The sequence below is a fragment of the Triticum aestivum genome, chromosome 5B (assembly GCF_018294505.1).
Source record: "Triticum aestivum cultivar Chinese Spring chromosome 5B, IWGSC CS RefSeq v2.1, whole genome shotgun sequence".
NCBI classification, from domain to species: domain Eukaryota; kingdom Viridiplantae; phylum Streptophyta; class Magnoliopsida; order Poales; family Poaceae; genus Triticum; species Triticum aestivum.
The window spans coordinates 160,755,836-160,778,916 of NC_057807.1; the positions used below are offsets into that span (position 1 = coordinate 160,755,836).

The following is a 23,081-nucleotide window of genomic DNA, read 5'->3' on the forward strand; positions in this document are numbered from 1 at the left end:
TGAAGGCACACTTGATGTGCGGGGGAACCGGTGTAAGGCTTCCTCGGCTTTCCTTTTTTTGATCTCATCAAGCTCTCTTTTCAGTGCCTTCCTGTGTTTTTCTGCGAGTCTCGCTGTGTCATCACTCTTGCACGCTTCATCAATTAGCTCAGCATAGTTCTTTGTCAGCACAACGTGCCTCACGGCTTCCATTGTTGACTCAGGTCTCTCGTCATGCACAGCCAGAACTGCGTGTGTTGTCTGCGGCGCCAACGCGTCGTCAGCGTCCCAAGTCCATCGCCTCCTTATGAAATGGCGGGGCATGCGTGTCACAGCGTTCATGTCCATGACTTTTAGTATGTGACAACACACAATGCCGTCCCGTTCGAATTTGCAGCATTGGCAGTAGTACTTGCCTTCGCCTATCGAGGCTCTGACGAAGTAGTTCCTTCCTTTGTCCGCGTCTTCAGGTTCTGAATCTGACATGCCCAAAATAGAACACACCTTGAACGTATGTTCGTCCACCCGGAAAGCCGTGAACATGCTGGCACGCTTTATTTCTTCCTGGAATCTGCAAGTTTTGTGTGTTTTCTGTTAAACTTTCGTGCGATCTTTTTCTTGTACACCCTTATGTTGTCATGGAAATAGAAATACATTTTGTTTGAACATGGCAAACATAGTTCATTGAACATGGCAAATATATTACGTTGAACATGGCAAATGCAGTACACTACACATGGCAAATGCATTACAACATACATGGCAATTGCAGTACAACAGACATGGCAATTGCAGTACATTTTCAACTGGATATCGTCATTTCCGCACCAACATTCCCCAATGGAAGCACATTGCATAAAACATGGCAACTGCATTTTTATTAAACATGGCATCTACATCTGAGTAAACATGTCAATTGCATTTCAAAAAAAAAGGGCAGATGCATTTCATTAAACATGGCAACTGCATTTCAGCATATGTGTCGCCAATATAACATTTTTTTAGCATTTTTTGACATTGGCATTTGCATGCCAACATGCTCCAATGGAAGCACAGCGCATAAAACATGGCAACTGCACTTCATTCAACAAGGGAAATGCACCCGAGCAAGTATGCCAAAACAAAATTTTCATTTTAACATGGCAACTGCATCTGAGTAAGCATGGCAAACAGTATTTCATTAAACATGGTAGCTACATGTCATGGCAACTGCATTGCACTCTATAAGGCCCCTACTGACTTGGTGCTTTTTATGCAAATAAGACTGTAATGCAACTGACTTACTTGTTAAAGATCTTGTTGGTGTATATCTTGCTCATTTGCCTCTCCATCGGTAAATACGTTAGCAATTTTGGCTGCTTTAGGGCTGTGGTCGCTTCTTGCTGTAGCTCAGATCCCAGAATTTTTTGTTGCAAAGCTGTGTACTGCTTGGCAAACTCTAGCAATGAGTTGCCAGGGCTGACGTACCGCTTTAAAACAGCATTGAACCCCTCGCTGCGCTGCGTAGTCTGCAGAAAGGGGAAGAAGCACTGCATGAAGTAGGCCGGCACCCAGTACATTCGCTTCTCCCACAGGCTAACAAGAGTCTCGTTGTCCTGGACTTGATGTGTTTCAGTCATGGCCATCCAGCTCCTTTCAAACTCCTCCACCGTCAAGCTGTGGTCCACGCACAGCTCGAATGCCTTGTGCAGCTCTGGACGGTCGGCAAAGAACGGTCCTAGCATCTCCTCAGCCTTCTTTATAATGTGCCACCTGCAGTGCCTGTGCACTGCCAACGGAAAGACCTCCTCTATGCCTGCACGCATGCTGAAATCTTGGTCCGTTATTATGTTCATCGGAGCAAGTCCATCCATGCACTCCAAGAAGGTCTTGAACAGCCAAACGTACCCATCTGTGTCTTCATTCCGGACGAGGCCGCATCCGAACTGCAACGACTGATTGTGGTTATTTATTCCTATGAACGGAGCGCATGGCATCTTGTACATATTGGTGAGGTACGTCGCGTCGAATGAAATGCAATCTCAGAAATGTTTGTAGGCTCTCCTTGCAGCACCATCCACCCAATACATGTTCCTGACACGGTCCTCATCGTCCAACCTTATCCTGTAGAAGAAATCTGGATCTTCCTTTGCTTTCGCATCGAAGTAGGCTATTGTGGCCTCTATGTCTGCCAACTTGCTCTCTCTACGGTACTTGGCCTGTAGGTTTGTGACGTCAGCTGGTATGTACGGCATGCTACTCAGAGTCCCCTTTTTGCTGTGGATGAGAGATAGTATCTGTACCATTCTTGATGGACCGACGTTACAATCATGTAGCAGCTTTACGAATTTCCTTTCGACGGGGGTGAACCCTCTGTGGGCGGTTAGAAATTTCACCAGGTCGAACTTCTTTATGAGTTCGTGGTTGTGCTCGTCAAAATACTCATTGACCACCCATGTTGCTCCATCTACGTTTAGCTTACACCGGACAGGGCACCCCGTCTTGAGAATGATGCCTCTCTTTCGTTCCGGAACGACAGGCGCAACACCTTTCCTCTTCTTGTTCCTCCGTGCCTTGTGGCACCTCATCTCACCTCTGCTGTACTCATTAGTTTTCTTAATTTTCCTATGGTACTCGGTGTTGACCGCAAATCCATGGAACTTTGCGTATGCCTGGTAGTATTCCTTTGCTTCTGCGAACGATCCAAATCTCTGCCCAATGTATGGTGGCTGAGGTACCACGATCTCGGATTGCCCACCATCTTCATCCTCTTGTGCGTCGTCGTCAGTTTCATCATTCGCTTCAGTATCGGCGGCAGTTCCATCTACTCGAGTGTTGCTAGTGCTTGTGTTCAAAGGGGTGCTCGTCGGCATTGCTGGAATGATTGCCATTCCCGACTCTGACTCGAAATTGTTTGCGGCATGACAGTCTGCTGGCTGGTGGAACGCGTCTTCCGTGTGCTCAGAGCTCCCCGCAGTAGATGTCCCCGCACCGCTGTTCACTGTAGTTGTAGGTTCTGTAATAGAAAAAACAAGCATGAGAGTAAGATTTTTTGGTTGAATAAGATGTGTATCACAACGGATCACACCATCTTCGATTGATTTGGCACGACATATTTTCAAACAGCAAGCCGTGAGACTGCGTGTGGACATGTGTGGCAGCTGTAGCTGTCCAGTCATGGCAGGTACTGTTCAACAAACATGGCAACTATTGTTTTGCCTACAAAAAACTACAAACAACAAATGTAGTGATGTTTTTTGTGGTTCAATTTTTTTCCTTACCTTGTTGTGCTGCATTTGGCCATCTTGTGTGGTCTGTGACACCAAAATGTCGTGCTCCACCTGCAATTTGTGAAGCTTGCCACGGGACGTTTGCCGTGTCACCACCAGCGTAATACGCTGTAAGCATAGTAGTGGTTGGTCAATTCATGGCATTTTGCAGTTTGTGCTAGCACGACAACTGCAGTCGCCCCTGATGTGGCAACTGCAGTTTTACTGGCATGGCAACTATAGTTGCATCGGCATGGCAACCGCAGTTGTTCCTCCATGGCAACTGCAGTTGCGATGACATGGCAACTGTAGTTGCTCTGGCATGGCAACTGCAGTTGTTTCTCCATGGCAACTGCAAGTGTCCACTGATGGCAACAACAGTTGTCTAGGGATGGCAAATGTAGTTTTAAATTCATGGCAATTGTAGAAGTCCAGTCATGGCAATTTGGAGCTGCCAACTATGCCCCTTCTGCTAATTGAACATCCGCAACTTCACTTTTTTTATGGACTGACCTGTGTATGACGTCGATGGCAGGTACATGGGTGCTGGCTGATGCCACGTGCTGCATGAAGGCCCTGCATTTTCACCCGTGATAACTCGTGAGTCCTCTTGCCAGTTTTTTTGCATGTCCATTTTTCACGTCCACAGCAGTATGTGTTTTTTTGATTTTGCATTACCTTGATTAGCCATACTAGCTAGTTGAGGTTGGTTGCCCGTACATATGTCAGTGTTAGCGCCTTATGACTGAACTTGCCATGGGGCCCCCCTGAGAGTGTTTTGGTCATAAGAACCTGCAAAAAAATGGGAGTGTAGGACATAAGTAGAATGTCATCTTCATCGTTGCGAAGTTGGCAACTGCTCTCTTCTTTTTGTTACCACGCATCATACCTACGCCTGCATACTGTTCTAGTAGTGGCAGCAACGGCCCTGCAGAGATGAGTTGACTATACTCTACTGCATCCCAAGGCGGTGTTTCTGGCCTTTGAGAACCCCAAGCATCAGCGCCACCTTCGCGATTCATCCTTTCCGCGTCTCGATTCTTTTCCGACATGTTCTTCAATCACTGGATGATCAAAAAGGCATCAATAATCCACAAGAATTGTATTCTTCTGCTGCTTGCACATGGAAGATTGGGATGGCAAGCAACAGGTCAAAATAGGTGGCAATTGTCATCATACACAAGCGGCAACTGTCGTTACACACAAGTGGCAATTATTTTTTCCCACCCTCTTCATTCAAAAAATCGTCCTTCCTGCCCTTTTTTAGGGATTCCTACTCATCCATTTCATACCCAACTACTTAAGTGCCTAAACTAGGCACCTAAGTTAACCTCAAACGTAGTACATGGCAGATCTGGTGTATTCTGCCTGGCAATTGCGAATATACACCGAACCATGCAGTGTTCTACCCCTATAGTATGGACCCAGTACAAGATCGGGAGATTTTCAGCCTTAAGGATGAGAGGGAAGGACGAGATCGAGAATTTTCACCTGGTTTTAGTTGATCGTGTCTGGAGGGCTGGATTGGAGTGGGCGGCTGGGGATGGGAAGGGTTAGGGTGTGGTTTGGGGTCGGAGCGCCCTACGGATCTGCCCTGGTTGCCATGCAACCAGGGATGGCCGGCGACGGATGTCGGGGTTCGAGAGGTGGGGGACGATGGCGGCGTACGAGAGAGGGGATGGATCGGAGGCGTGGATCGGCTGGGTCGTGCGGGCAGCCGGTCTTCTGGCCCGGACGGGGCAGTGCGGGCGGGGTTGCCACACACCGGACGTGCGGGCCGTGCTTTTGTGCGCTCGGACGTGGTCGTGCGGGCCGATCCCCGTCTATGCCGCACGAGGCGTGCGGGCGGGTTCCTATCGACGCCACACGTGTGGCAGTTATTCGGACCCTTTTTTAAACATCACTTAGCAGTTTTCAAAAGGCTACAACTATGGATATGTACAACCAATGAGTTAATGCCTTATATCAATTTTGAGCATTTTTCTGTGATCTACATGTTAGTACCAATTACATCCATATTAAAGTTCATTTGCTTGATCAGCAACATCACTAAAGTAGTTATGAAAATAAAGCTGTTTTCCGGTTTTTCTATTAACAGAACATAGCATTTTGCGATTTTCATAGGATTTAATCCACGAATCGAAAGGATTTGGACCAGTGGAAACATTTGAGCCTTGTCAAGTGTACTACCTCCCAATAATATTTTTGCTCCTGTTAGAACTTGTTTAGCCGCTGTTTAGGGGCAGTCCAGGGGTCACTCGATGTAATATTGGCAAAGCTAGCTAGATGCATCTACAGTAGCAATCAACAGCAGCTACGTAGCTTCAGCAGAGCAGCGACAACAGAGTAGCAGTGGACGCGCGCTTGCGGGCGCAGGCCGCTGCGGGCAGTCGTGGGCGGCAGTGGGCGCGGGCACGCGCGCGTGGGCGTGCGCGGGGGCGTGGCCAGGCGAGCAGCCGCCGGCGACGGTAGCAAGCCGCGACAGCAGTGTACGCAGCAGCAGCATTCGTAGCGGCACTAGCAGCGGCCAAGCAGTAGCAGGCAGTAGGAAAGGAAGGAGCAGCATAGCAGTTAGCATAGCAGCAGCAGGCGAGGGGCACAACGCGAGCGGAGGCACGACCACATGCGGGACGCGGCGCGGGTGAGCGCCGGGTGAGGCAGGGGCGAGCGGGGGAGGTAGGGCGGCGGCCACGGCACGGCGACGACATGTGCGGGTGTGGGGCTGCGCGAACGGCCGGGATGCCCAGTGAGTGAGGCCAGGGCGCACGCGACGGCTACAGAGGCGCGTGGGGGCACGTTCAGTGTGGGCAGGTGCGGGTGGGCGGGAGGCGAACCGGGCACGGCGGCTACGGTGAGCAGAGGCGGGGCACGGCCCTGGGTGCGACGGGTGCAGCGACGCGGGCGTGTGGCGCCCGCGGGCTGGGGCACAGTTGCGCGAGACAGTGGGGCCACGGGTACCTGCGGGACGCACCCGGAAGCACGGCGAGCGCAGCTCCGGGCAAGACGACATGCGGCGGCCTACGGTGTCTAGAACGAAGGGGGGCAAGAGGGGAAGCGGAGGAGGGGCTCACCGAGGAGCACAAGGAGGCTCGGCGAGAGGTTTAGGAGCTGCAGGGGATGCCGAAAAGGGATCGGGGCAGAGTGGATTGGCGGCGGTGAGCTTCGGGCACCGAGGTCGAAGACGAGGTCGGGGCGGAGCTGCGGGGCCGTCACGGCTTGATCCAGCGGGCTAGCTCGACATGGACGACCGCGGCGGTTCCATTGGACCAGATGGATGGGAACGGGGGCACCGGTCACCGCAGTGGTGGGCGACGAACGGCGACGGAGGCGTTCGGGAGGAAGATATCTGGCCGAGGGGGTGAGAGTAGCTAGGGTTTGCACCGGGGAGAGAGAGGCACCGGCTAAATAGGGGGGCGACGTCGGCCGATGATCGACACGGCGCTGGCCGGTGGCCGGATGGGCGCCACAATCCCCCTCGCTCCTGTAGCGAGGAGGGGGACAACGAGGTGGGGTGGCTGGGCCGGCCAGGTTCGGCCAGGGGGTTAACTGGGCCATTTGGCCCGGAGGGAAGGAGGTTCGGCCTTTACCTTTTTACTCCGTTTAGAAAGTGCCGGTAGTACATTTTATTTTTCTTTTAACTTGTTTGTTTTATTTAACTTCCACCATTTTAATTTAATAAAAATATGACACCCCTACCTAAAATAGTGTTTTAGTTTAACCCTCTGCCACAAAAGGTTCTACTCCCAAATAGCATAGTTTGACACTTTATAAATTAGAAAAGACATTTAACTAAATGGTTTAGCTACTGTTCTCAGTATTATTGAGCACTTATACATTTTATAAAAATTGGGTTTCTTCACCAGTAATACCTATGCATTATTTTCCACCATTTACACATTTTTGTTTTGACATTTGAAAGCTTTTATTTTTTACTTAAGTTTTAAATTTGAATTTGAACCATTTTGAATCTAAACGAGATTAGCAACAGTAATAGCGGTGACGTGGCCTCATTAGCAGAGGATTATTGTAGCTTAATTATCCAGGCGTTACAATAAGGATAATTATGTCAAGATTATTTAAACCGCCATGGGCTCCATGAGCAGTTAAAGTTACCTAAACCGCCGTGGGTGGTCAAGATTATTAATTGAGCACTGCCTTTTTTAAGCCGGTGATAAGAGTTGCCATGGCTAGGTGGATCTAACAAATACAGTTTTTGCCTAAGTGTTGCACAAACAAGTTTCACAGGTTGCAGATATTATTTTGGATCAAATGGTTGTTCAAAAAAGAAAATATTATAGACCCAAAAACATGGTACAGAGGAGTTCATGCATTCTAATGAGGCTTCTTTACAAGGAAAAGGGATCTGCTAGTATCAAAAATGAACGCGAAACAACTATCGCATAAAGTTCCATTTTACTCTTGGATCAAATGAAGCCGCAGAGGAAGAACTATGAAGATACTGTGATGAACTACGAAGAATACAGGAACCCGCGAACCCTAATGCAGATCTAAGGTGCGGGAAGGAGAAGACTTACAGCAGCAGATCTACTGCGGAGGGGCGCCGCCGTTCTCTGGACTGATTCAGGTCGATGCAGCGGCCAAGGTCGACGGAGACGAGGTGCGCTGCGGCGGCGGCGGAGCTCGAGCGGCACTAGGGGTGCGAGAGGAAGGAGACGAGGAAAGGGGAGAATGAGAAGGGACCCAGTCGTGCCTATTTATAAGGAAAGACTGATAAGTGGCCGCGAAAAACGAGGAGGCCGAAACATGGTTATCCAGCTACTCGGACGCCTTGATTTTCGGGATGGTCATTAAGATGAGGATCCATTGAGATACGTTGGGAAAAACGTGCATTAAAGACAAATGACGTCATGGCGGGTTATCACGAATTCATAGGATGACGTCATGGCGGGTTACAAAAATTTCATAAGCAAAGGGTAGAGGATTTTTTCTCAAGTGTTGAAGATTGACATGAACCAGTTCAAATCAATCTGGGGCCTAATGTTGGGGATATAACTATTAGGTATGACCCACCCAGGAGGGGTCGGGTTATACCTATGAGTACTCTTGAAGCCCAAGACCAAGGTTGAAAATGGCGGTTCAGTTAAGGGCCCAAAGCCCAGAGGCGACTCATGGTCCGTAGAGATAAACCGCCATATGTACATGACTTGTATTGTAAGGCAAGAATAGTTAGAGACCAAGCCGGACACTGTTTATGAGCCGGCCGGGACTCTGTGAGCCATTGGGCGTCGACCTCTGTATATAAAGGGATGACCCGACGGTAGTTCAGGGAAAGTAACATCAGATCGAGAGCTAGGTTAAGCGATTCCGCTCCCTAGTAATCGAGTCATAAGCAATCCCACTCAAAACTGGTTCGTAGGCTTTTACCTTCACCGTAAGGGGCCGAACCAGTATAAACCCCGTGTCCTTTGTCCCGATTAACCCCGTTAATCTTCCTAGTTGCGATGGCTCCATGACTAAGTCCTTTCACTAGGACATCTGACGTGACAATTCCACGACAGATGGTGACCTTCTTCCTAATCCCACTCGCTATCGTCACCTTGTTGGCAGTCTTGTCTATCTTGCTGTTACGCGTCCTGACATCTGCTATCCTGTCCACATCCTGAGTCAGTTTGTTTCAGCCCCCATCTCTGTCCACTATAGTCATCTCCTTCATGTTCTACGATATCTTCGTGGTACGATCTCTCAACGCCTTTTCTTTCCCCGCTCTAGCTCTCTTGAGCTCCAGGCCTACTATGATGCTACTTGGGCTAGTGATCCCTCTGATCGACGCTCGCTGTCTTCTTATTGTGTCTTTCTTGGTGGCTCTCTCATTGCGTGGAAGACAAAGAAACAGACTGCAGTTTCTCGCTTGAGTACAGAGGCTAAGTTGCTAGCCATGGCTATGTTGAGGGCTGAGGTGATCTGGTTACGATGGTTACTTGAGGATTTTGGTGTGTCTGCTACTACCTCGACTCCCTTACTGTCAGACAGTACTGGTGCTATCAGTATTGCGCGTGACCCGGTGAAGCATGAGCTCACCAAGCACATCGGTGTGGATGCCCACTTTGTGCGTGCTGCTGTGCAGGATCAGACTCTCGCTCTTCACTATGTGCCCTCTGAGTTACAGTGGCGGATTTCTTCACGAAGGCACAGACTCGAGCGCAACATGGATTTTTCCTCTCCAAACTCAGTGTTGTTGATCCACCATGAGTTTGAGGGAGGGGGGGGGGGGGTGTTAGATAGTCTCTGTCTGGTATATCCCCATTGTATAAGAGGTTGCCTGCACTTTGTCACACATGTATATGTATTAGCCTTTGGCCCTTAGTAAAGATCAGTTGCTCACTTATCCAACATACACAAGATAGGATTCATCCAGATATTAATTTGTCCCACCTTGCTTTTTTGCAACTCACTCCACCAATTTATACTTGGCCGTGATTTGAAATTAGTAAGCCTCCTCAAGAATCAAAGCATAGATGAAGGAATTAAGATAATGAAAACATAGGTCCCGATTGCGCTCAAATATGGCAGGAAGGAAAAATCTGGCGGGCTAAGGAAGGAAAACATCAATTAAGGGAAATAAAAAATTTGGCGTGTACCTAAGGAAGGAAAGAGATGGGACTAAGGAAGGATGCCAATTAGGAGAAACAATAATCTAGCGAGTTTCTAGGGAAGGAAAAGATGTGCCTACAAAGGACTAAGGAAGGGAAGCATTTAAGTGAAATAAAAAATCTGACTTGTGCCTAATAAGGATGGAAAAGATGTGAAGGAAAGAAATTAAGAGGAATTAAGTAGGCCTGCCTTACGAATGATAGGAATTATAAGAGAAGGAATAAAACTTCCATGTCGGAGAAGAAAATAAATTAATATTAATAGAAATCATAAACTCCGCTCTTCCTAGGATGTATGCAAAGGAAATATAAAATAACCCGCATGATCCATGTACTATCTGAATTTATGGTCATGTTGGTGAGGCGCAACAATACCAATTAATGTTTTCATGTGTTCTACTTTTTGGTGTTTAAAATGCCTTTTGAAAATGTTTTGTAAGTTTTAGAAATTGCTCATGTATTTTAATTTCTTTTGTGAAGTTTTAAGAGAAAAATTTAGGTACTAAAATAATATTCATATAATTTGAAATTTGTTCACCCTTTTCTAAAACAAATTTTTCATGTAATTCTAAAAAGTGTTCAAATGCTTAAATTTTTCTTAATTACAAAAATATACATTCTCTTTTAAGAAGTACATATGATTTAAAAAGTGCTTATGTATTTCAAAAAAATGATGATGCATTTTGAAAATACAATATACATTTTAAAAGTGCGTGGGGCGTATGAGGGATGGTGTATGGACTAGGTGTAGGTTGTAGCGGGAAGGACAGACCTCACGTCCAACTCGCCGAGATTAGTTTTAGAACTATTAGACATTCACTTATGATGGTGTGGTTCAGCAGAAAATGTGAATGGGTTAAGGATTTAGGCGGTGGCTGAAATCGTCAACTTGGGATTGTCCATGTTGAGATGCAATGTGATCAGATGGACACCGCAGTAATGGTTGATGAAGGTGAGAATGAGGATAAGCAAAAACACGGATAAGGCGATATGTTGAATTAGCTAATTAATGTGCACCTATGGCAGTGGTCATGGTTGATCAAGGTGAGAATAAGAAAAAACACGGGTAAGGCGCTATGTTGAATTAGATAACGTGCACCTGTGGTGGGATCTTGAGTCGTGCTCATTTGCCCAGAAACATGCATTTTTATTATCTCCCATTGCAACGCACGGGCATGTTTGCTAGTAGTACTAATGCATGGGCTTTATCCATTCTTGCAGTAAGTTTGTACTTTGGCTATGCGCTGGCATCTACATAATGAGGAATTGGGCACATTGGTTCTGTTTTTGGAAAATAAAATTGTACTAGCATGTGTTATTTAAAAATTAGGGTATGCATAGCTATATACCTATTGGCAGACCTTTCTATAACTTGAGAATTCAATGTTGACTAGAAGAGTTGGGCACACTTTGCTGCGTAGTTGATGTCATTGGGTTTTCATACTTTATTTTACTTCATCTATTTCAAAATATAAGGTGTATTAGTTATTGGAAATGTCAAACCTCTTTAAGTTTGACCAATTTTTTGTGGAAATATATCAACATCTATAATATCAATTCGGATTTTTAGATTCATCATGAAATAACATCTATAATATCAATTCGGATTCTTAGATTCATCATGAAATGATTTTCATATTTCATTTATTTAGTATTATGGATGTCAATATTTTTTACTCTGAACTTGATCAAAGTTAAAAAAATGACTTTTCAATAAACTAATACGCTTTATATTTTGAAACAGAGTGAGTATTTGGTTTGGTTAGTGGGGAAGATGATGGAGTATGTTTTTTTATTCATATATGCGTTGTTTTGATGGGCCTTTGGTGGTGTGATTTTGTGTTGTTTGCTAATTAACTCGGAATTATGTGGAGAAATTTTCTGTGTCGATGGGTGCATGTACTATATTGGTCCAACAATATCACATGTTGGCGCTTCCTTTTTCTAAGTGATGAGGGTGCACGGGATTGGTATGATTTTATAGGCCGGTTGTTTTCGATTGACTTAAAAAAATGTTGAGCAGCCAAAATCATGAACCAAATTTAATATTGAATTTTTCATTTGAATGAGAGAGCTCCAAAAGTAGAGAGCATTCTCATTAAAAGAATTGACCGCCAAATTGTTGACTCGGTCAAAATCGGTGACCCAATTTCAAATTGATGACCTTAATTGAACGAGAAGCCTCCAATCCTAAGGAGGTTAGTGATATAGTAGATATGGTGAATTATATATCTTCATTTATATAGGCGTAGATCAATTTATTCTTGCGAAATATCTAAACTTCTCCTGTGCAAACGAATTATTACAAAATTCTAAGTTGGCCTAAAATGGTACATTGTTAATGTTACTCTTGGACAAATATTTCATGGTAAGCAACTATGAAAACAATTGTTATATGATTTGATTCTTATTATATATGGTGTACTTATATTTCATAAACCTTTATGGCATGAATGTAGATGGAAGCATATCACTTAAATCGCAAAATTGTGCCAGAAAATCTAGTATACTCCCTGTGTCCCAAAATAAGTGGCTTTAGTTCAAATTTGACATAAAACCACGAGACTTATTTTTGGGTGTCAGTATACTCCCTCTGTCCCAAAATAAGTGGCTTTAGTTCAAATTTGACAAATGTATACAAGTTGCTTTATATTCCTAACAACTACTCCCTCCATTCCGGTTTATAGGGTTTAAATCTGAAATCTCACCAAACAAGGCAGATGATGAGTGAAGGAATGTATCTTGTAGTTTATAAAATTACTCAAACTTTAATATGCATTAACTACAGTGTATGCATGGATGACCACTAAATGAGTAGAAACGGTCACATGCATTCGTTCATTTTTTGTAATCCTTTCATGCACCAATTTAACGTGCCTCGTAATGTGAGCATGTGGTGGAAAGAAGTGAAAACAAGACTTATAAAATGGAAAAATCAAGAAAATGAGATGAGCCCAATAAACCGAAAATGAAGGAGTAAGAGATAAAATAGACGGGCGCAGCAACGCGCGCCAACAAAGATCTAGTGAATAGTAAGCGTGCACGTGCAATGCATGGCGTTGCACCTCCACTACTAATCAATACGTTAAAATACATAGAAACACAAAAAACTAAATTTGGTTACTTGATGCATAAATCTATATTTATATTTTTCCAAATTCAGAGATCCAAGAAGTTTGATTTTTCCAATTTGCTCAGCTTTTCTTGTACCAAGATGTTTATTTAAGTCTTGATGCAAACAAAAAATGACAGAAGCAGGGTTCTCGTTTTAGTTTTTTTTAAAAGGGTTTCCCCGCTTTAGATTGTCACGGCCCAAGAATAATGTTTGTAATTAGTGGCATTGCATCCATGCATCATGTCTAAATTCTAAAAAGTTAAACTGAGGAAATTTGAAAGCCTCAAAAATTAAATTAAAAGAAGGGCAAATAACCCTGGAAAATGCATCCAATGTTTCCAGAATGCACTTCAATGATGTTTGATATTTTTTCCAAGGGTTCTGACCCAAACAAAAAATATGGAACATTTTTGAGGAATTACTTTCGCCATTTGGATTTAAATCAATAAGTATTTGAGTTGGATTTAATTCTCCTATAAAAGAATTATAAGTCCAACAAATCTGAAAATTTGTGAGTGACTTTGAATACTTTGTATCAAGCCACATAAATCTTTTCAGAAGCTACTAAAATGATTTGATTTTTAAATCAAATCAAAACAAACTTCAGGAAATAGAAAACAAAAATAAATAGGAAAAATCAGAAAGGAGAAGGGAGAAGCTACCTGGGCCTTACCCGGCGGCCCAGCAATCGGCCCAGCCGACTGGCTCTGCCAGTCATCCCCTTCCTCCCGCCCGTGTGCATTGTGCGTGGCGCACGTAGAGGAGGCGAGGGCCACCTCCTGCTTCGCGCTGGAGGCTTGTCCTCCTTCCTGACCCCACTTCTGGAGATGCCCAGAGCCCCCTGGACCCCCTCGCTCTCTCCCTCTCCCTCGTTCCCCTCCTCTGTCTCGTTCCCCTCCTTTGTCTCATTCTCTCACGCACACCCGAACGCGTCGTCGCCACCGCTCGCTGTTGCTGCGTCCACCGGCCACCCCTTGCGCTAAAAGCCATCCCAGAAGCTCCACCGTCGACCTCTATGCCGTCTCCGTCGAGCCACGTGAGCAGATGCGGCCTGCAGCAGCTTCCCCGACCTTTCTTCCCCACCCACGGCCACCGGATGCCGCCGTCCGATTCGCCATCACCTGATCGCTATGTTGAGCTCGTGATCAAGTTGGTTTTCGAAACCACTCTTTCTCCAAGAATCTGTGTTGGATACCCTGGGCTAGTTGGCTAAGCTAAACAACAACTTGGAGAGTTGGAAGATAAAAGCTTGTCCGACTCAGTTCATCCTCAAGGGATATCTTTTGTGTGTGTTGAAGAAATGTGATATCCTCATCAATTGGTCCTCGTGATCAGTGATTGGATCTATCATCTTATCCAATCTTTGATTTGAGTATGGGCTATCATCAAATCAAGTTAGAACCAATGATATTCGTAATGTTGTCTTACTCGTGGTTGATTCCTCGAGCATACACCATTACATCTTTTGGTCTGACCAATGCTATCACATTGTTCACATAATTGTGGAACTCCACTTATTTGGAAACATAGATGAATTGTTGTTGAGCCCATCAACAACATTGTTATCTTCTCCATGATCTGTGTTGAACATCCAGCTAGTGTTGGAAACTTTGATAAGCATTATCTTCATGTTCCGTTCATGAAGCATATGTTGGATGAAAGAAGTGACTTCCTCTGATTCACGTGCATTTGGTGCAAGTTGCCGCCGTGAGTTCGAGAAAGATTGTTTTGTTTTCTCTGGAATCATCCCAAGTCAGTCATGTATGTGCGAAGTATTCTATGGTTTGATAGACTGATCATCTGCATTCTATATGTATCCCTAGCACACCAAGCCACTGATTGACTTGTTCAAGAAAGAGAAGTCTATGCTTGGGATCTAATCCATGGACTTGCATAAAGACTTCGATACCCCTTTTGATGGTTCCCCCACCTGAACGCCGTAGTCTTTTATTATAAGACTACTATGTGGTCATGCTTGTCTCGGACAACATGATCAGATGTTGTAGCAGAACCAGCTCATGTTTTGGAGCTTGCTATCGTAGTTCTTTTCCCGAGAATCTCGCAACGTTATCTCGTCGATTTGTGTTGCAAACTTTCTTTTCTAGACTTGATGAGTCTGGAATATCCTGACGCCAACCAGATCTGAATCTCAGGTAGATATGATGGTTGGAGCGTTTCCCAAGAACTATAATAATGGTCTCACCATAATCGGTAAAGTGGGTGTCGTGGCTGACACACCCAGTCGGAAGACCTATTATTGTAGTATCTTGTTTGAGGAAGTTGGCCTCCTCCCCATAAGGATTTCGCAGGACTTACCTCCGTAGTTATTCCTTATGGATTCTTGAGCTCACGAAGTCCGACCTGTTACTTGATGTTCTAGATACCAAACCATTTCAATGAATGGGTTACGCTAGCACATCAAGGAGAACATTAGAAGCGGAGTGCTAAATGTCTCTCGGTCGATCATCCAGATTTTCTTTCCTTGGCCTCGCCAAGGTGAAATATGAGAAAGTGTTATCTTTCCTTTGCATGTGCACCCTCCACCGGTATTCATCATGGTAGTACGTTGTGTTGCCAGGATCCTTGACACGGATATTGGTAAAACCTTGATGAATATGGAAATGCTCAAGTTCTTGAGAGCATGCGCAAGCAAAATCATCCCTTGTGTTGTTTTCAACAAGGTAATCCACATCATCCATTCTAATCCGGGTATGCCATTCTACCAAACCCCTCCAAACGATCGCTCGAGAATTGCCTTAGGCTGGTATAAAGAGTTTCGATGATCTCTGAATCAAAGGTAATTCTTTTTGCCACTTAAGGGATATTCCTACGAGTCACCTTCCCTAAGGTGCCCCGTTATGGTATCATGGCAATTCAACTCCTCGCTACGTTGACAACCGATCACCACATTCTTAAGTCTGGAATTGTTGTCTACCTAGCGAGCCCTCGTCATCTGTCTCACTCCATTTCTTCAGATGTATGCTTCGTGTCTCAGCTCGAGAGATGTGTCAATGTCTCATCCCATGAGTTGATCCTGAGTTGTTCGGTCTTCGAGAAGATCGATTCTTCTAGAGTTTTCCTTTCCTCTTCTTGTCATGTTAGTTGGAGTTCTCAGAGGAAGACATCGGGTCAAAGATGGTGATCGATTCAACGTTCTGATGAAGTGCCACCTGGATCGTGAAGATTATGTTAGTTTGCGTTCCCCCTTCATCCTACCCTACGCTTGAATCTCAGGACGAGATTCTTGTTTAGTGGGGGTGAGTTGTCACAGCCCTAGAATAATGTTTGTAATTAGTGGCATTGCATCCATGCATCATGTCTAAATTCTGAAAAGTTGAACTGAGGAAATTTGAAAGCCTCAAAAATTCAATTAAAAGAAGGGCAAATAACCCTAGAAAATGCATCCAATGTTTCCAGAATGCACTTCAATGATGTTTAATTAGCATGTTTCCAGAACACGCGTGGGACCCACATGTCAGCTGCACAGTGGCTAAACCAATTAACTAAACCTAAACTAAAACTGCCCAGGTTTAATTAGCATGTGGGGCCCATTGTCATTGACACAGGGTTATTTAAGACCCTGTGTCAATGACAATGGGCCCCACATGCTAATTAGACATCATTGAAGTGCATTCTGGAAACATTGGATGCATTTTCCAGGGTTATTTGCCCTTCTTTTAATTGAATTTTTGAGGCTTTCAAATTTCCTCAGTTCAACTTTTCAGAATTTAGACATGATGCATCGAGGCAATGCCACTAATTACAAACATTATTCTAGGGCCGTGACATAGATTATAAAGCAACTTTCACCGACCATAAGATAACTGTTGGGGCGAACAACACATCAAGCCCAAAGAAAAAAGAAAGAAGAAATAAATGCCAACAATGTCATCTCAACAAAGCACAAATGATCCGCCACCGTTGCGCCCTCCGGATTTGTCCCACCGCACACCGAGTCTCCGAACCGTCGCGTACCAAACAACACCTCCAAGAAGGGATGCGAATGGCGACGACGCTGCTGCCCGGATGCATCCTAGGGTTTCCCCTGGCACGTAGAAGAGAGTGGGGATGGGTAACACCGACGCCCTTCAGGAAGGAAAGGCGGCACCCGCAGGCGACACTGCGTCGGAGCCGGATGAACCGGCAGGGATTTCTCCCGCATCCCAAACACCACTCCCCGCCTGATCTGGAGCCAACCACCCAAATTGCAACCCGCTAGCAAATGCCACCACGGTCTTGAAGTCGTCCATGCCGCCTCACTAAGATCTCCACCACGAGGCCTAGAGGACGAAGAGAAGGACGCCAGGAATCGGGAGAGGCCCCACCGGAGCCGAGCCGGAGGGAACCACCTCCCCCGCCATCATGCGGGATGCTTGTGCCTCCCACAACGTCGTGATAGCCGGCCGGACACGGCAGCAGAGGCACACCAGCCCACCTGGGCCCGGTCAGGCCCATCTCGGGCCCACAAAGCCACTGCGACCCCACTTCAGCCAACCGGCAACGGCGCCGCCACCCAACCTCCCTACGCCCCCTCGCTACCTCCAGGGAGCTCCACCACCGATGAGGAAGCCGCCGGCTCGCCCCGCCCCAGATGGGGCCCAAGAGGGCCCAGATCTGGCCGAGCGAGCGCTGCCACCCCGCAGCCGCGTAGATCCGCTGTTGTTTCGCTGCCAACGGTAGCGCCATCGCGCAGTCGCGCCCCTGCACGCGCGCCAGGTCAACCCGCCGCCGCACCGGACCATTGCAGCCTGGGAACACCGCCCAGCATCGCTCCGCCCCGTGTAGGAATGTTGTCAGGAGGGGAAAAGCATCAGGCCGCCGCCGCCGACCCGGACGAGCCTGACGATGTACGATGCCAACGGCGACAGGAGGAGGGAGGGAGGGGCGGTCGCCAGGGAAGAGAGATGGGGCGCAGCGGGCCGCCCGCGAGGGACGTGCGCGGTCGTCGGAGGTGAGGGAGGAGGGGGACGGGCGCGGGCTCGTTTTAGGCTTTCACTCAACAAAGGTTTACCAAGTAGCCTATCAGTACAGTTACTAAGCTCCCAGGAAATGGAGCTTCATGGGGCGTCGAGCGTTTGAGGAGCGAATGGGCCTATGCTGTCATCGGGTGGATGAAATTGACTGAACGGGTTGGGTTACTTTCCTTGGTGTACGTGTCGCTCTGGGCGAGTTGGACCTCGGAGCATGAAAGGAGAAACCGCCTCCTATGCACAGGCGGTTGCGGCGCTGCCGTAATCCATCTATCCATCTCTCTCCCTCTCTTGTAGCAAGCCAATGGTCGACTACAGCGACGCACCGGGCTTGAAGGTGTAGCAGGTGCCCGTGGTTGCTGAGGCGCCGTAAGAGCTGTGGGAGGCCGCTGCGCCCTCGCCGTGCATCACGCGGCCAAAGGAGATGAGCTGCAGCGGAGCTGGACAGGGATGTCCGCCGCTCGGTCACCTCCATCGACCCCGCGAAGCTCAGCTAGGTCTGCATCCCTTCTTCCGTTCCTTTCTTCCTCCGTTCCTGTTGTGGAATTAACACGTCAGATGTCCTCATGAAAGGACTTAGTCATGGAGCCATCGCAACGGGTTAGCTTGAAGGAGTTAAACCGGACAAGGGACACGGGAATTTATACTAGTTCGGCCCCTTCGATGAAGGTAAAAGCCTACGTCTAGTTGTGACGGGATTGATTGGGTTTCGATGATCAGGGAGCGAAATACGCTTGCCTGAGTCTCGAGTTGTTGTCTGTTGTCCCTGAACCGCCGCCGGGTCGTCCCTTTATATACACAGGTTGACGCCCGGCTGGTCTACAGAGCCCCGAGGCCGACTCATACAAAGTGTCCGGCTCGGTCTCTCCTTTCCTAACTGATATTACAAGTTTACATAGTCATGGCGGTTTACCACTATGGGCCCTAATCCACCTTTGGGCTTCGGGCTTCTAGGCTTCCTTCAGTAAAGCGCCATCTTCTGGATCTTCATGGGCTTCAACATAGTCGAGGGTGAACTGGGCCCTCCTGGCCGGTTTACACTCAGTAGCTATATCCTCAACATTAGGCCCCAGATTGATTTGAATTTGTTCATGTCAATCTTCAATACTTCAAAGATATCTTGTAGGCATCTTCTTGTATTTTCGTAAACCGCCATATCATCTTCTCCTGTAACTTTTGTAAACCGCCGTGACGTCATCTTCTGAACACAGCAACGGTCCATCATGACATCATTGCTGTATAAAAAGATTAAAACGATTCCCTTCTCTTAATGGTTATCCCAAAAATCGAGGCGACAGACGCACCCATTTGGCCGTTTCAGGCTCCTTGATTCTCGCGCCTGCCGTTTTACTCCTTCCTCTATAAATAAGGCCCGAGGGCCCTTCTCTCTTTTCCCCTTCTGCGCCTTCTTCTTCCTCGCGACATCCAAGCTCTAAAGCTCCGCCGGCGTCCGTGACCCTTGAGAACTGCATCAACTAAGGCCGCTGCATCAACCTGAAACGGACCAGAAACTCGTCGCCCCCTTCTGCAGCAAATCTGCAGTGGTAAGTTTCCTCTTTCCTTCATCTTTAGATCTGTGTTAGGGTTTGCGAGCTCCTCTGTACAGTTCTTCGTTCTTCCTTCTGCCGCGGTAGTTTTGATCCAATAGCAGTGTAGATCTTATGCGGTAGTTACTCCGCATCCGTTTTTAATACCAGCAGATCGTCCTTTTTCTTCCGTAGAGTACACGATCTTCCCTGTTCTGCTTAGCGCCTTTAAAGGTCACAGAAAAAATTGCTTTACGGATGTACGGTAGATCCAAATAAATTTGATCATTGTGTGAAATCTGTTTCTGTCAACACTTAGCAGAAATTTTGAATCCTGGCCCTTCTGCCAATGGGCGGTTTAATATTTGATAGTCAATCCGCCATATGTCATTAGCCCTCTCTTAAACCGCCAACTGAACCTTGCATAGTATTTTGCTCCGGTTTAACACAGAATTGTACACCTTAAACCGTAAATTGTAAAACCGGCACTTGTTTTTTCTTTCAGTTCCCTCCTTCCGGAATGTCGAAACAATTCGCTGCTTGCAATTGGGTTCCGTCCCGGATCACGGAGACACAAATCAATGGTTATGTCACCACTGGTGCTTTAGCCTCAAAAAGGGCTCTCCATTGGCGAGTTCCGGAATCGGAATGTCCTCCTGAACCTCAAGAAGGAGAGGTAATTGTCTTTATGCAACACTTAGACCGGGGATTCAGTCCGCCCGGATCAAAAATTTTCCGAGATGTCCTTGCAAGCTTCCAACTCCATCCGCAAGATATTGGTCCAAACTCTGTGTCAAACATATGCAACTTTCAAGTATTCTGCGAAGTCTATCTTCAAGAAGAGCCAACTGTGGAGCTATTCCGGGACTTTTTCCATTTGAACCGTCGTACGGAATTCTCAGATGGTCCCAACACAGAGCTTGGCGGCGTTTCAATTCAGAAAAGAAAAGAAGTTGACTTCCCTCATGCCAAACATCATAGCCATCCTAAAGATTGGAATCAGACCTGGTTTTACTGTCGGAACACTGCCCCTGATGGAGAAAATCCCTTGCCGGGTTATCGCCCTCACGGCTTAGCAATAGCCACCCATTACCTTCACGCTTGACCGCCGCAGAACGGAAGAATTTTGCACCTCAACTCGCCAAGCTCAGGGCTTTGATGGCCAACGGTTTAACTGGCATTGATCTTGTCCGCTGCTGGGTTTCTTGGGGCATTTTACCTTTAAGCCGTCGCCCCGGATTGATGCATGAGTACACTGGTGATGTCAAAGACCCTCAACGATATCATGAAATAGTAATGACCGATCTTGAAGTCACTGAATCGGTGAAGAAAATGCTTGATGAACCGATCTCTGCATGCAGCCAAACCGGTTTGGCTCCGTTTTGCGTCTCCAATAAACCGCCAGCGGTAAAGTTCATCTAAATACTTTACTGATTCGCTTCCGTATTGACTGTGCACTAACCTTTCCTTGTCTTAATTTCAGGCTAACAGCTCCTTTTGGAAACGGACTAAACCGGCCCGGGCTCCTCGTGTAAAAACCAAGGCCACCAAGAAAGCTGGCAAGAGGAAACCCGCTGAGTCTTCTGACCTGCCAGAGGATGAGGAATTAGATGCTGAGGTAGAACTTGACTCACTTGGTTCCTTTTTCATACATCTTATTGACAATGACTATTCCCAGGATGATGCTGAGGCCAGCCATGCAGAACATGTTGAGGTAATCCTTCTTTCTTCCGATTCAGATCTTGTACCGGTTCAAAGAATTCGCCGCACAGTCCGGAAAGTAAAACAATCTCACCCCCTTGCTCATTTGGATCCAAAATTTTCTTTGAAGACACAGCAAGTTGAAGAACGTCGCACAACCCGACATAGCGGTCAACAAATCACGTCGTCCGGTTTAGCTGATACGCCAACCCGGAAACGTCGTCCAGAGGTGACTTGCTCTCCTGAAAAACGTTACCCTTTGAAAGGTTTCTTCCGCTGCCCTCTCAATCCGTCTGACCCGAATTACCAGGCTTCTTCCAACTCATCTAGTGGTTCATCAACCACTCAGTTGCCTCCTCTCAAAGTCGTCGCTGGGTAAGTATATTACTCCTTAATTTGTTTCTTTTATTTGCCGGTTTATCATATTCTAACCTTTGATGTTGTAGCGCCAAGGCTCGATTGAGTAAGAAAGCCAAGACCAGCGACCCAACTGTGGATGTTGATCCGGAGAAGACTCCAGAGCATCATGGCGAAGATCCTGAAGTTGCTATAGACAGCTCTGCTGGGCAAAACCAAGATGCTGATGCCAACCCGCCAGAGGTTGAACTGAATGTAGAGGTTGATACTTCACATCCTCCTGCTCCTCCAAGTACAACAGTTGAACAGCGGGGCTCAACTGCTGATCCGCCAAGCCCTATCAATAAACCGCCAAGTCCCGCTACCAAGACACCAAGTCCTATACAGAATATTGACTCATCCAGTCCGGCCAAAGATGATGACGTCGTTGTTACTGGCACTGGATATACCGCCCCTAGTAATCCGGTTGCTCTATCAAAACACACTGCCAAAGATGAATTTGCTGCCATGAGCAAGGGGAACGGGAAGACCGATGTGTCAGCTTATGTCGATCTCTCTGCTCAAGACCTTCACTCCTGCTTCTTGAACCGGCTTTACACCAGCCGTGATTATGAAGCCGGTTTAGTAAATCTAATGAAGGAACGCTATGAGGTAAACAGTTTTGCTCTTTGCTCTGTACCTTCATTACATTGTAGCCCCCAAGGGCCGATTTGTCTTGAGAAAGTCAAACCGGGACTTTGTATACTCCATACTGTACTTTATGAAATTCCCTTGTTTTTCTGATTAAACATCCATTAGCCCCCAAGTGCCATGATTAAAACTTGTATTAACCCTTGGGACTTCAATAATCAGCATAAAAATGATCCGCATTAGCCCCCAAGTGCCAAGTGTATAACTGGTTATATGCTTGGGACTTTAACAATGATATTAACCTGCTCTCTTACTGTTGCAGAGTGAGATAAACCAACAAGTCTCGCAAATTGCTGACCTTCAAGAAAATCTGAAATCCCAACAAGCAGAAACCACCAAGGCCAAGGATGAGTTAAAAACCGCCTTAACCACCATGGAGCAGCTCAAAGAATGGTTCAAGTCTAAGCAGGCCAACTAGGATACAGAAAAGGCCGGTTTGTTGAAGCGGGCGGAAAACGCTGACGCAGCTCTTAAACCGGTGACGGAAGAGCTTTCTGGATTAAAGCGCCAAGTCAATGCCATGACCTCTGCAATATTTGGTAAGCACTGTTTTGCCAAGGTTTTATGAATATTTCACTTTGAAATTTCTCCGGTTTAACATGAACTTCTTAAAAAGATATAGGTAGTCGCATTGCTCATCTGGGTTCTGATATGCGGAAGAAACTCAAGGCCGCGTATACACTAGTTGAACAGTTGTATAACGGTGTTCAATGGGTGATCTGCGCCACTTCTTATGACAATGCGGCGCCAACGCTGATCAAGGACACGTTGGACCGGCTATCTATGATGCCAGTGCAAATAGAAGAGTTGAAGCGATCCGCTGCCTGGGCTGGCACTTTATTGGCGCTGACTCGAGCCAAGGCATGGATAGCTGATCTTGATCC

At 46.5% G+C, this 23,081-nt stretch overlaps 1 protein-coding gene across 2 annotated transcripts; it reads right to left on the reverse strand.

Annotated features, from left to right (window-relative positions):
• Nucleotides 1-368: 368 nt before the first annotated feature.
• Nucleotides 369-6,652, reverse strand: LOC123110910 (protein FAR1-RELATED SEQUENCE 5). 2 transcript variants are annotated; one of them, XM_044531549.1, is made up of 6 exons: nucleotides 6,299-6,652; nucleotides 4,117-4,291; nucleotides 3,906-4,019; nucleotides 3,741-3,803; nucleotides 3,240-3,356; nucleotides 369-2,974 (listed from the first exon to the last, which is right to left on the reverse strand). In XM_044531549.1, exons 3-6 carry the CDS (start codon nucleotides 3,916-3,918, stop codon nucleotides 2,001-2,003), a joined length of 1,167 nt encoding a protein of 388 aa, XP_044387484.1. In that variant the 5' UTR covers nucleotides 3,919-4,019; nucleotides 4,117-4,291; nucleotides 6,299-6,652; the 3' UTR covers nucleotides 369-2,000. The 2 variants fall into 2 exon arrangements, with proteins under 2 accessions (XP_044387484.1, XP_044387483.1); XM_044531548.1 differs by having other exon boundaries at nucleotides 3,741-4,019.
• Between the last annotated feature and the right edge of the window lie 16,429 nt (nucleotides 6,653-23,081).